The sequence below is a fragment of the Microchirus variegatus genome (assembly GCF_963457635.1).
Source record: "Microchirus variegatus genome assembly, chromosome: 17".
In the NCBI taxonomy this organism is placed as follows: Eukaryota; Metazoa; Chordata; class Actinopteri; order Pleuronectiformes; family Soleidae; genus Microchirus; species Microchirus variegatus.
In genome coordinates, this window is record NC_139818.1 from 8965443 (window position 1) to 8979689 (window position 14247).

Genomic DNA, 14247 nt, shown 5'->3' on the forward strand with positions numbered 1-14247 from the left:
AAGAGGCACTGTGCTCCACACCAGCTATTTTTTCTTTTTTTTCTTTTTTAATCACTTCACTTAGCTCAGTGCTCAGCAGAGGAATTGTGCCGCAACTAAGGGCTGGATCCGGATGATCCTGAACTTTTGAGCACCATCTGTACACGGTGAGCTCGTCATGCCAGGTTACCTGCCTTTGTTTTGCAAAGATACGGGTGACAGGGCTGCACAATGCAACACGCATGAATACTCTGTATATGAACACACACACACAAACACACACACACACACTGATGACCAGCATTTCCACTTTATAAATCAACACAATTACAAATATCTACTTCATGAATGATATCTACAAAGAACTACTGCATGCAGTACCATAACATGTCTGCAGCTGGCGCCCCAGAGCAAAAAGTGTGTGAATCCACCAGGGCTGGAAAATTGATTTTTGTACCAAATCGAGGATCTCTTTTAAAAACAGAGTATAGCATGTTTACAACCGAAAGGCAGTGATTTAAATGAAAACAAAGTGAGGACCGGCCAAAATGTCCTCACTTCGTAAAAATGTCCTCACTTTGTTGGTTAAAAACCCTCACTGGTCCTCAGTATGCCACAAGTACAAGAACACACACACACACACACACACACACACACACACACACACACACACACACACACACACACACACACACACACACACACACACACACACACACACACACACACACACACACACACACACACAATCACTGTGCGCTATTTAAAAGTAAAACGTGGAGTAAACAAAAGGCATAGCAGAGACAAATAACCAGGTAGGTATTATTCATTCTGAGCCCTGCCTGACGCAGTAGTTTGTAAAAAACAACAACAACAAAAAAAAACAATAAAAAAAAAACAAAACAAGCATTGTCATCCATTGAACCTTAACTGGACCTGAAGGGTCCAAGGTGTTTGATTGAAAACCGACTTTAAGATGTGCCAGTACTCCATTGATCCATATGTGGCATGTATGTCTTTAAATATCTAAAGAATTAAACACTAAATGTGAAAGGTTTAAGTACATAAAGGATACCAGAAGATGCTAGTGACATTTGTCTGTGTGTGTGTGTCTGACTGTCTGTCTCTGACGGGCATATCTCACTGACCATTAATCAGATCGCCCTAAGATTTGGAATATGGGTTGAGCATGGCCCAATGGTGTGCATCCTTGATTTTTCAGGGGCGCCATCAGAACACACTAGCGCTATCAGTCTCAAAACCAGAAGTCCGCACAGTCCGAGAAAGGTTCTATTCTTGGCTCCACAGTGCAGCACAGAGTCCTTTATCTGTCCAGTGGATACAGTGGATACATGTTATACTGTATATGATGGGAATGTGCCTGCTAGAGCTCACTTTTCCAAATGCTAACTGCTATTAGCTCCCAGTGGCCTCTGTGGCTTATATAAGTTCCTGTCCCCTAAGCTTAATTTCATTTCACTTACTACTTAGATACTACTTAACAGAGCGTTCTGAACAGGGCTGTGCAGTGCCCGTAGGAATACATACTTCCTACGGGCACTGCACTAGTATTTGATAGAAGATGTGGCCATTTGAATGAAGGCACTCCTCAAACTGCTTTAGGAAGAATTTTTGCCTCAAAAATGTACACCTTCTTGGAGCCAAAGACAGAATCATCACATTTGAATAGCACAACCCCCCTCCTGGTCTAAGCTGTCAGTGAAACCACACGTCTTTGTATGAGCTCATATTTCCATCATCAGTTTTTGTTGCTGTTTCATTTTTTTAATCTTTGTATGTGACTTCGAATGAACACTAACGTAAAGTAGATTATCAATGAAAACTCATCCCATAAAGATAGAAGGTTAATAAGAGGTTTGGTGTGCTGGCGTCATGTCGTCATCTCAGAGATAACTACTATGGCTCCGTCCCAATACCTCCCCCTTAAAATTTCCCCTTGGTTTTGAGTGCCCTCAACCATAATTCCCCTCGTTGAGGGAAGTGGTATTGCTACATGCAAATTAGCGTAGTGAACGTAACGAACGTGCTAACCTATGTCACATGTTGACATACCGGTGGAGCGTGCTGCTATTTTCATTCAAGGAAAAATGCCGGCAGAGCACCTGTTTGTTTTTCTCCGTCAACGCTGTTTTTTCTCCATCTTCGTAAACGCTATGTCGCGAATCTGATTGAAATCTGACAAGTCCATGGTATTCGTGTTCAAGTGAACGCCGGTACACACACCCACACAGTGCAAAGCTACCAGGATGTAGCAGAGCTAGCTGGCGGCTGTTTGCCGGGTGCCTCGAGAACATTTGCCGTCATGCAGCTCTACTTAGCTCGCTAGCTAGTTAGTTAGCTGCTTTCATCGTCACATTAGTGTTCAAAGCTCAGTGGTCCTTTGGATGTATATCAAACCAACATATTCCAATGTGCTTATTTGCGAAAAAAAATAATATTTCAACGAAAATGTTCCTCGGTAGATGTGGCCGCCATCTTCGTTGAAAAATATCAGCCGGCTCGCTGAATTCGCAAAGCATCATGGGTAATTTCATCTTCCACTTCTTTTTAAGCCCGCATCAGAGCTCACTACATTTTGAGGGTTGATTATAAGGGCAAAATCACATTTCCCCTTCTTATGTCCTGCTCTCTTTCGGCCACAAAATAATCCATCCGTTTGTTGTGTATAAGCTCTGGAGAAAGTTTGCGATGACGAAGTCTGCTAACGCGTTAGCATAAAGTCCGCTAGCTTGAATGCTAACGCGTGCGCTCGCATAGCGGAAGTGAGATCAGCGTCGGCATGACTCGAACAGACCGGACTGGAGAAGCGAATGCAGAGGCGCCGCTGAGTGAGTAACTAGGAATCTATTCACATTAAACAACCCTAATTCAATACAAAGTTTATGGATTAAAACACACAATACTGTGATTTGAAGCACGTAGTGGCTTCCTCGAAACTTCAACTGCAAGGACTTCTTGCTACTTTTGCCGTGGCGGGCCACAAATGCTAGCTGAACTGAACACACAAAACGAGAGACCACGAAAACGAGTCATTCAGCAGTTTGATGGGATACATGCTACTGGACTCCGCCAACCCCTGTGCTGCAGCTGTATACACAAAAACACTCCCTTAAATCTGGTCTGATAGTTTTGTTTGACTGAGTTTTTGACATGGAAGTAATGCCAATGCTTCTGTTCACCAATACCAAAGAGGCAGCTAACTGCAGCTTTAATAATAATAATAAAAAAAGCTATTGTAATCTTAGTCAAATCTAAAATAAAAGATTAGCTATTATTTATTTTGTCCCTTAATGTGTGCAGTCTTGTATAAAGTACTTAAAAGGGATACTTTAAAAAAAAAAAAAGTACAAATAAAAAAGTAAAAGTACAAATATTTACCAGAAAATTACTTTGGTAGAAGTTGAAGTCACTTTTTTTTTATCATGGTAGCTCAGTGGCAGGGCAAGTTGTCTTTCAACTGGAAGGCTGTGGGTTAAATTCCTGCCTCTGCTAGTCTATATGTGTCCTTGAGCAAGACACTTAACCCCATGTTGAAGTGTGAGAATGAGTATGAAAGATGTGTGAAAACTGTAATGTAAAGCAGTTTATCAAGACTAGAAAAGCTCTATATAAATACAGACTAAAATACCAACTCTTCTTCTGATTTGATAGTAACGAGTAACAAACATAGATAGACAATGTAGTGGAGTAGAACTAAATTTTGTACTTGAGTACAGTAAGAAAGTATTTGTATTGTGCTACAATACAACACTGGAGGACGTGTGCTTACATTTATTGTTGATCCCTAGCTACATGTGACCTTGTTTGGAGAACATTATAGTGACACTTGACATATTGTTTTAAAAAAGAATAAAGCATATGACCCGTGGCTTAAAAACAACACATGTAACAATTCATAAATTCAAATAGAATTTATTCTTGAATCATTATAAACTAAAGATTATATGCAGAAATATAAACATCTTACAGAATGTGTAACATGTACAGTGATAGTAAAATAAATAGTATTTAAGCATACTGTAAAAATCCTAAAAAAAAGCATTTATTGAGTTCATACATACATACTGTATGTCCTGAAGATAAAGTTCATCTACCCATTTGGTGGCAGTTTAAAGCTACCGGTATTCAAGTCAACTCAACTAAAACAAAGCAAATCAAAGAGGAAGAACATGAAATTACCCCTGTGACCAGAGCAGAGACATTTAGTACATGTCACAGTGTCTTTCAATATAAAGTATGCAGACTAAAATGTGACACTGGAATCACAATTGGTAGATTTACTCTACTCTATGTCTCACTTTCTGCTTAAGAATAATTGACATCCCAGGGTTTGTTGCTCAATGACCCAGATATGATCCGTTTAATGCCACTTTATTATTCTCTTTAAAACTAATAGGTGGGATCAGAATTTTTGCATATTGTTTGAGATGAATTTCAAACCACAGCAAATGGCATGGAAGTAAATCAGCTCTCAGGTCAGAGCCGTGAGAATAGCACTCATTTTTTTTCATACACACGCTCACATATCACACTGTGCTGTGCTCTATAGCAGAGCTCCCCAAACTTCGGACGTCTGAGGACCCGGAAAAAACTTGCTCACATTTTTACATTAGCAATAATGTAATAGTATACAACAGCAAAAAACATGGAAAATGAAAAAAAGTGTGTCCATTACAAATGAAGGACTACAAATAATCATAATATTAATAAGTGAGCATAGTAATTATGTTAAATCCTGGCAAATTTTAATTTAGAATTCAGTCATTTGTCTAAATAGAATACCTGGCTGATGCCAACTTGCAATACCTCCAAGGCCCACGTGTGGGCTGTGGCAGACACTTTGGGAAATAGGAACACTATGTTCCCCTCACATAATCTATATTTGACATCCTTAGGAAACAAACATACATCACTATCAAAGAAATTGCAAGAGAAAATCCTTCACTTTAATGTGTCATTTATGAAAAAAAAAAAAAAAAGCTGTATGACTTTATCTTTCACTTTTGTCTCACAAAGAAATTTGAATTTTTCTTTTCAGAAGCCTAATAAATACTCATATGCACAATGACACCTTTGAACTGGCCAGTTCAGGCTTCTGTAGCTCTGTAATGATGAGCTGGAGTTTAAAGGTCCCAAATTAAGGCACTTCAAAAAAGTAATTTCACAAAATCAGTATACTTATGTCTATTAACTGATAAGGTTAAATATTTAGAGGAATTATAAACAGGTTAGAAATCCCTGAGAGTATTCTATTCCAGTGCTTGTCAAGTGGCTTCCCTCCGTGACGTCACTCATTGGTTTGTGAACTGTCATTATGGAGGCTCAGGTCACATCAGCACTACTCTTTTTTTTTCTTTTTTTTATAAATTGAAAAACGCACACCAATTCTGCTCCTGATACACCTGTCGTCCACACTACCCTGTCATTTTACAGCCCCCCAAAAAGGAGGAGTTTAAGAGAAGCTTTCATTTTAGTCTTGACAGGCAAAAATGATGTCGCAGATGCTCACATTCACGGACAATGTCGCCCCCTATGGACAACCAAGTAAATAGAGGTTTTAAGCACTTCCAAACATAAAAAAACATACAGTCTTTGGTGCTTATACTTTATCCTTCTTATTATGGATGACTGCGTGTGATCATCATTGTAATGTCAGCATATTCATTGCTGACAGTCACTGGATAGAGCCCATACACACATACCATAATAAAATAAATGATTGATATTGTTGGACAGCTTGAATGTCCGAGTGCAGTGAACAAATCTCTTTGGCTATTTTTATTTTTCCGTCATAGTGTTAAAATTCTACTTTTGCCCAGATGTGTTGCCCACATTATTTGTTAGAAAGAATATCAGGATTTTCTCATGAGTATGTAGGTCATTCACTACACATGAGTCAGGGAGCAGGACACAGTCTGAGGCTGAAAAAGTGCTTCTAAAGTTCATCTGTCCTCTTGCATGACATTAAACCACAAGTTGACTCATCAAAAGAATCAACAAGACAAGTTCTTCAATGCCGATTGGAATATTTGTCTACTTTTCTGCTTTTAAAGCCATAGTTCAGTTTTTTTAAGTGTGGTTGCATGAGTTACAGTCACTGCTGACAGGAATGTGCACACCTTCCTGCACCGAGAAACAGGTTGAGACACAGAAGCTCTCCATCACTGAAAACATGGCTGCTGGCGAGGACACAGCATTTTAGCCAGTTAAATAAAAAAAATCACTGAATAAAATCAACGGCATCTTAATTTTATGATATTTTAGAAGGCTTTCATTGATTTATCTGTGCATTACACAGCTCTATTCAGCTATACTTCAGCTTGAAAACAACTCACTTGTCTGCACCAAAATCAGTGTTTTCAGCTTACAGGGACACTTAAGCTGCAAGGCCACTGTTGATTTATTTGTTAACTTCGGTCACTAACACCAAATTCACAATCTGGACAAAGCAGAAGTGGATTAACAACTCACATGTGCAGTTCTATAAAATGTGTTGCTAACAACAAAGATAAGGCTTTTTAACAGAGAGATAACATGGCAAACATATTCTTTAAATATCATAGACTTAAGATGACATAGATGAATATATTTGTAAAGTGTTGTGTTTCATCTCCTTGTGTCCCCACTGTTGGCGATGTTGTCAGTGAGAGCCAGCCTCCATGTTTCAAAGCTGGTTCCCAGCACAGGATATTGTCATATTCGATTGGAATATGACAATATCACAATCAGCACTGTGTGTCAGGACATCATACAACCACACTTCAAAAAACCTGAACTATTCCTTTCACTTAAAGCCGGTTCCTCCTCTGATTTGCGTGAAAATAACAAGTAGAACACTGTATAAATCAGGAACATACTGCATGATAATGAAATAAAGAATAAATAGTTGTACTAAACGCTTCTCTGTTGCTGCTCCAGTTCAGCTCTTGCGAGAGCTGCTGTACCATTTCCGAACAGCAATGCCACTCGTGCTCACCACCACGCACAGCGCCCCTCCGAGGCTCCACCATGTTGGCGCATGGTTAAAGAAAATAAACTGGAAGAAGAAAGCCAGCACCACATCCACAGTCCTCATCAGGGCCACAGGTCCAGCCTTCTCGATCTGCAGGGCCTTTGTCAGGAAGGTCTGACCGGCGATGCCAAGCACGGCAATCAACATTAGCATCCAGCGATCACGGCCACATGCAGGGATTTTCCATTCCCCAAGGACGGATACGGCGATGAGGCACTCGATGAAGCCGATCACAGCATAGTACCAAACAGAGAGGTAGTAGTGGACACTTTTCCCCATTTTGCGAAGGACAACAAACGTAAAAGCAGCAGCGACAGCTCCTATGGATCCATAAGAAAAAGACAATGGCACTGAATACATCAATTAAAAAATTAATATGAACAAATAAACTATAGGCTCCAAAACGTTATACACAACTAGTAGTAATTAACTGGTTAAATTAAAGGTATTACCTGCAAATGCAGCAATAGTACCCTTGATGTGGTTCCAGTAGTTGCCCTCAATGCCACTCAGATGGTCGCCAAAGAGGAATGGTGGTCGAGCGATGAGGATGACTCCGGTAATTGTAAAAAGGGTGAAGACACAGTCCCAGATTGTGCATTTCTCCTTCAGGAATATCCAGGCCAGGAGCGACGTAAAGACTGGATTACTGAAGGGTCAGTGGACAGTGAAAAGACAGGGATTAGAAACTAGTGATAGGTGGGCCTATTGTTAGGATGTTAGCAATTAAGATCTATACTCTTAATGATACTGATGTTCTTAAATGTAATGTTCTTAAGTTCTTAAATGTAATGCTAACACTAGCATTACATTTATTCATTAATTAAGTTAATTATACTAAAATACTTAATTAAGTTGCTACTGGAGGTGTAATAAAAAATGTAGACACTTAAATATTGCAATATTTCATGGCATAAAGTGCTGAATCAATGTAAAGGAAATATTTCTGATTGTTGCAATTAAGTTCCTGACCACTAGTAAGCAGCCTTTTTGCCATTTGACTTCCATCACTTCACTCCTCTTAATCGAAAAGCCATATATTGTTTATGAATACAACATTGTTGTCATGAGTTTTTCTTATAATAGACTATAGACATTAGCAGGCGTTGATTTCATTAGGCACACAAATTGCAGTCAGTGTTCACTGTGTCAGTGCTTCATATAACCATAAAAAACTGAACTATCTCTTTAATATAATGTGTACTCATCATAATCGAATTAAAGTCCTACCAACTCTCACCTGAACATGATGACAGTGGCATCTGCCAGAGGCATCTGTTGAACAGCATAGTAGAGCAGGATCATGGCATTGGAACCAATGAAACCCCGAAGCACCAGATATATACGTTTATCTCTTGGACCAAGGAAACCTGTCCTGGAGGAGCAGAGACATGAGGATGGATGGATGGATGGATAGATGGATAGATGGATAGATGGATAGATGGATGGATGGATGTTAAAAGTTTAAAAACGTTTAAAAAAAGGGATAGAGACAAAGTGTATTATCATGAGCTGAGTGATGACATGATGGCTGATGGACGGATACATTTAAGTTTAGATTGTGAGGAAATGACAGCGATGAATAGATGCACGTGTGAGGCTGGAACGAGAGGAGGAGGGGCTCTGTTGTTGGTGGTGATAAAATAAAGGGGAATGTAGAGGACAAATGAATGAAAAGGTGGATAAGTAGATGAATGAATAGAAGCACTGGTGGTCGTCCTTGGGAATTCATTCATTCATTTCAGATAACAAAGTAGGGGTCACATGGTCATTGTAGAATTTCATTTTATCATAATCTGTGAATTTAATTTTAGACTCTATCGGTGTTATTGTGTTGAGTTGAATTCAGTATAGCATCTGGTTTAGGCACACTGTCAACTGAAAACAAAAAATCCAATAGAATACTTTGTTTAAAGTATGTAACTTCACATGGGAAAGACACTTTTAAAGACTTCCCACAGCCTTTTCCCTGACAACAACTTTGAGACTCTGCACTTAATCTAATCTCAACATAAGACAATAAGTGCTGGTTTGAAATTCAAATTATTTCACTTTAGAGTAATTTCCTCTGCTAAAGGAGGTTTTGTTTGTAGCTTTTTCCATTTGTTTCTTTGTAAGTAGGATCATGGAAAACTTTGGTGAGGATCCAGACAAAGGGGTGGATGAATGAATTATTATTATTTTTTTCTGTCATTTCTCAACAAACAATACATAGATCCCAGTGAATATATGTATATATGGGTGTGCACAACAGCTATGTTGAGCAACAGGTTGAAGCATGACTGAAAATCCAAAGAATTGCCCACACAAAGTTATTTAGAATTGATTTCTAATAGAAATGAAATGTGTATGTTTAGCAATTTAACAGGATACAGGAAGTTACATACTGGGGCTTTTAGTTAATGTTTTTAAGTGTAAATCTGTCATAACCATGTGTGCACTGTATATGTTGTGAATAAATGCTGTTCTTAGTGCAACAGGTTTTGCCTTTTCACAACCTGTCATTCTTCTGCAACAGAAATCTGCATTGTTTCTGTTGCCTTAGCTGCAAGGCTTCATTGAATTCAATGGGGACCTTTGGGCCATGGAGAGCTACACACTCTACTGAGTTCTAGTTATGTTAAATGTTGTATGTGTAAATCTTGAAGCTGTAGTAAATGAACCATCTAGCTGTGAAAAATGTAAATGCATGAGTTTCTCTATCATGCTTACTTGTGGTAGATAAGCAACGGCACGACAAAGAGCATCTGGAAGAAGCAGCGTATGGCACTTATTTCTATGGCGTGGAGTCCCTGAATGGTTTTCACCAAAAAGGCAATGATAGAGAAGAAAACAGTGGACACTAAGGCATATAACAGACCAAGACCTGGACATCTCTTTGGTTTCTCTGCATCTGTGGAAAAGAGAGAAAAGAGGGAGAGAGTTGAAGATAAGTGGGGGGATGAGGAGGCCTTAAAAGAGGTGTCACTGTACTAAACAAATACAACATTGCCTGTATCCATGTACTTCTGTTGGTACAGTTACTGCAGGATGAGAAATCTATTGTTGAGCTCCATGAGGTCTGGCTAAAAGTTAAATTGCAAAAACTAGAAATCTGCAAAGGACACTGGTGTCATGTTTGCTATGCCTGCGGAACAATAAGCAAAGATTACATTTCCAACTGAGGTCACTCGGGCATCCTTCTTTGTACTTGTCCACAATGTGCGGTCTGCTGACCACTCAACTCACAGTTTTTGTTTTTTTCACCTTGCACTAAACCAAACAGCAGGAATGTTCTTTCCTCCTTACCTTCATGTTGCTATAGCACTATTAAATTAGCTTGAGTGTGCTGTTTTTGCATCATCTCATCAACACCCACTTCAGTCTACACTATCCTAAGAACATATTTGCTGCTTTCTTTCTGACTGGAAACTCGCATTTGTGTAAATGTATAAACCATTCATTCACTGAACCAAAGCCCATAGAAAAAACATATGATTTAAAATCTCACGCAGAACACACAGGAGTTGCTGATCCTCTGCTGCCTCCTTTAGTGAGTCAAAATGTATAATTTGGAGCTAGAATGTTGATTTTCTTTTTACATAACTGGAAAAACCAGAATACGAATACATTACAAGATGTCACTTTCGTTTGTCATTTTACCCTAGGTACCAAAAGTACATAAAACAAAACAGGTATCCAGGTGCAATGAGGTGGCATATTATTGCCCTTTCATTGTTTTACAAGTCTTTTGGTAACACCTGCAAACACGCAAAAAAGCCTTCAGATATGGAGGCTCTGGGAACATCCATGTGCAGTCATCCATCCTCTTTCAGGATGATGCAAATGTTAAGCCAGATTACAGCAGATTACAGCAGGGTCGCATGAACAACATGGCTTGTATTGTGTTTATTATTAGGGATCACTACATTTTACTTTTGCTTACAAAACTGGCAATGTATATGAATATAATATTTTGACCATAAAAATAACACATTTCTATTGAAAACTATTCAGCCATGGAGTTAACTTTCATTGTGACATAAAGTATATTATGAAACTACATGATTTCTGCTGGCCTTAAAAAGTGTTTAACGCTTTTACGTGATAGAAGGCATATTATGGATATTACACAATTCTTATGGCCTTAAAAGAAGTTAAAACTTCAGGGTTATTGATGACATAAGTTGTATCTTGTCTGCTGACATTAACTGAGTAAAGCATAATGACCATCAATTATTTATGTTCATCAAAAAATAAATTCATATAGAAATATTACATAATTTGACAATGGAACCATTTTTTTATGTCACTTAATTTGTCACAAACGTTTTTACCGTGGAACCGACATTTATAGTGACTTGAAGCATATTGCGTCATTTTTATTCATCTTAAAAACACACGATAACTGTCCAAACTTACATTAATAGCTTGAAACGAAAAATGTAAACGTCCAATAAGACCATACATTGAATAACATATTCATGTTTGTCCATGAAGCCAACTTACACAATAGTATATTATGAATATTATGAAATGTAGTAAATTATCATTATTGTTAAACTGCAAAATATACATTAAAAATAATTTCATTATGTCATTAGCCGTGGAGGCAACATTTATTGTGACTTAAAGAATGTCATGAAGTTACGAAAAACACAAAAATGTTGTAATGAAAAATGTTAAAATGACTTTAAAACAAAAACAGCTAAAGTGAAATATTTCCATAAGGAATGATAACTTATATCAATAGCCGGGTAGCTACGTTTTAGTGTGACGTACATCGTATTATAAAATATGTTTTTGTTAGCCTTGAAACGGTAAATTGTCCAAATTACCACCATACATTTCAAATATGTAATATATTAGTACATGTTAAGTTAACGTTTACAATGTAAACAAACTAGAAAAACGTCAAAACTTTTCGTAAGTTATTAAAATAACTTTTAAAAACAGCATAAACGACACTCACAGTAATAAACAGTTAATAGGGTAATTCCACACACGTGATACCGGCATCGTTATTACTAATACGTCACGCTGTGGTGCTACGTAGGAAGTCGCTGCCTCTCTTCTCCTCTCTGCCTATCACTGTATTTCTCATCTTTCTCTGGTTTTCGTGCCACAAAATACATTAAAAAAAACAGTACTGACTGGTGTCGACATGTTTATCAAACAACTTCAAAACTAAAAACTCTACCTTGTCGTGCATTTCCTCCCCGGGACTCGTTCTCTCTCCTCACGCAAAACGCCGGCGGGCACAGCGGCTTTTTCTTCTTGCCACTTTCCAGTGAAAATTCGCTTCCACTCGCTTCCTCCTTCCCCTCAGCATCACCACCATCCTCCTCCTCGTCGTCGTCACCGCGACAGTTGCCCCGCAGAAGAACCCGCTCTGTGTCGCCGCACTCGTTGTCGTCGTGGTCGTGCCCGTTGTTTTGTCCATGGTTGACAACTTTGTGAAACACCACCGTAATGTCGTCCTCTACGGATGGAGCCCGCTCGTCCGTGCCGGTGTTACAGTCGCCCATGGTAAGATGTGGCGGCTGGGCGGCAGCATGCCTCAGACGGTCAGGGTGGCTGTCCTCCTCCTTCTGTGCTGCCCGAGTGACCGAGAAGACAAGGTTAATGACTAACCTTAGTGCCAGAATACACTAAACCTCCCCCTGCTGCGGTGTTTACTTTAACCGCAGGGGGGCAGAAGTGAACGCAGTCCTCCCCTGCTGCTCCAGGAGCCTATTAGAGAAGAAAGGAGAGGAGAATGAAACCAACCAGATTCAGAATAAATGCCTATGGGAGGCTGTTAAAAATCCCAAGGGACAGAAATAATACAGAAATAATAATAATAATAACCACAAGGCAGCTGTTTCAAAATTACATTTAGCTGCAGTGTATAACTTTCAGTGTTTTTGTTGTTGATGATGTTATTATTCTGCCTCTAATAATGCAACACTAAATGTTGTATGCTGCATCCTTTATTTGTGGGCTCTGTCAAGCAATACTATCAGACCGGACTGAGGGAGTGTTTGTGTGTATCACTTACAGTACAGGGGAGGGGGGAGTCAAGAAGAAATTATCCACTATTTAGCACGATTTAGTCCTCCTTTAGTAGTGCAATGTAGCCTCCGTCTGTCTTGATGTAAAAAAAAAAATAACTTCACAGCAACGGCTAAATGTAAGTAAATGTCTATTATTGACAAACACTTGTCAAATTAGTTCACATATTGCTTATTTTGCCTATCAATTCCATAGAGGTGAAGTTTCAGAAATGAATTATACTTCTTAAAAAAAAATAAAAAAATTGGCATGCTTCTTGTCTCCACCCACCCCTGCTCTGGTGCTGTACAGACACAAACGCTCCCTCAGTCAGGTCTGATAGTATTACTTGTCAGAGCACAAAAGAAAGACAAAACAGTGGCACAATAATAGAGTCAACAACAAGAAATATCAGCAAAAATGATGCACTGCAGCTTGAAAGGTTGCAGTTAAATCACCAGTCACTCAAGCTCACTGATCAAATCGAAACAGAAGTAAAACCACGGCCCAGTCACTTAATCAGGACACTTTTAAGTCAGGGAGATCAGTGTGTTTACTGAGGGAAGGTCAACTAATGTTATTGTTCACCGCACTGGATCTTTGTCTTCATTCTCTATGTAAAGCCTTAGTCCAAATATGAAACCATTGCTCGGTAACCAGTGGATTACCTACACCACACACTGTCGCCATCTGTTAGTGCAGGACTGGATGGAACTATACTGTAAAGATCAAATCAATATAGAACTGTAAGAGGATTCTCCGGCTTCCTCCCACAGTCCAAAAAACATGCAATATGGGGATTAGGTAAATTGGTCTAAACTGACCATAGGTGTGAGAGTGTGAGTGAATGGTTGTTTGTGGCCCTGTGATGGACTGGCGAACTGTCCAGGGTGTGCCCCGCCTATCACCCTATGTCAGCTGAGATAGGCACAGCACCCTCTGCGACCCTCCGGTGGAGGATAAAGCGGTAGATAATGGATGGATGGATGGATCATGAATTCAGCATAATTGACTTCAAACACAAATACAATCTTCCTCCTTCCCAACTGCATATACAATCAATTTTAAAGAAACAACAAACCCACTTTTCATTGAAGTAAAAGCACACAGAGCTAAATGACAGGCTGATATAAACAGTAAGGACAATAAGCAGCATATTGTTTAAGAAACAAACAATAAGAACTGATACCAGATGTCCATCAAAGGAGTCAACTTTGGAATCA

At 39.1% G+C, this 14247-nt stretch overlaps 1 protein-coding gene across 1 annotated transcript; it reads right to left on the reverse strand.

The window, feature by feature from the left end:
• Nucleotides 1–6919: 6919 nt before the first annotated feature.
• slc35g1 (solute carrier family 35 member G1) lies at nt 6920–12519 on the reverse strand (the record flags this gene model as incomplete). The annotated part of the gene is made up of 5 exons (XM_083903408.1): nt 6920–7332; nt 7465–7661; nt 8253–8387; nt 9725–9905; nt 12192–12519. The coding sequence occupies 5 exons, from the start codon at nt 12517–12519 to the stop codon at nt 6920–6922; spliced, it is 1254 nt and encodes a 417-aa protein (XP_083759534.1).
• Between the last annotated feature and the right edge of the window lie 1728 nt (nt 12520–14247).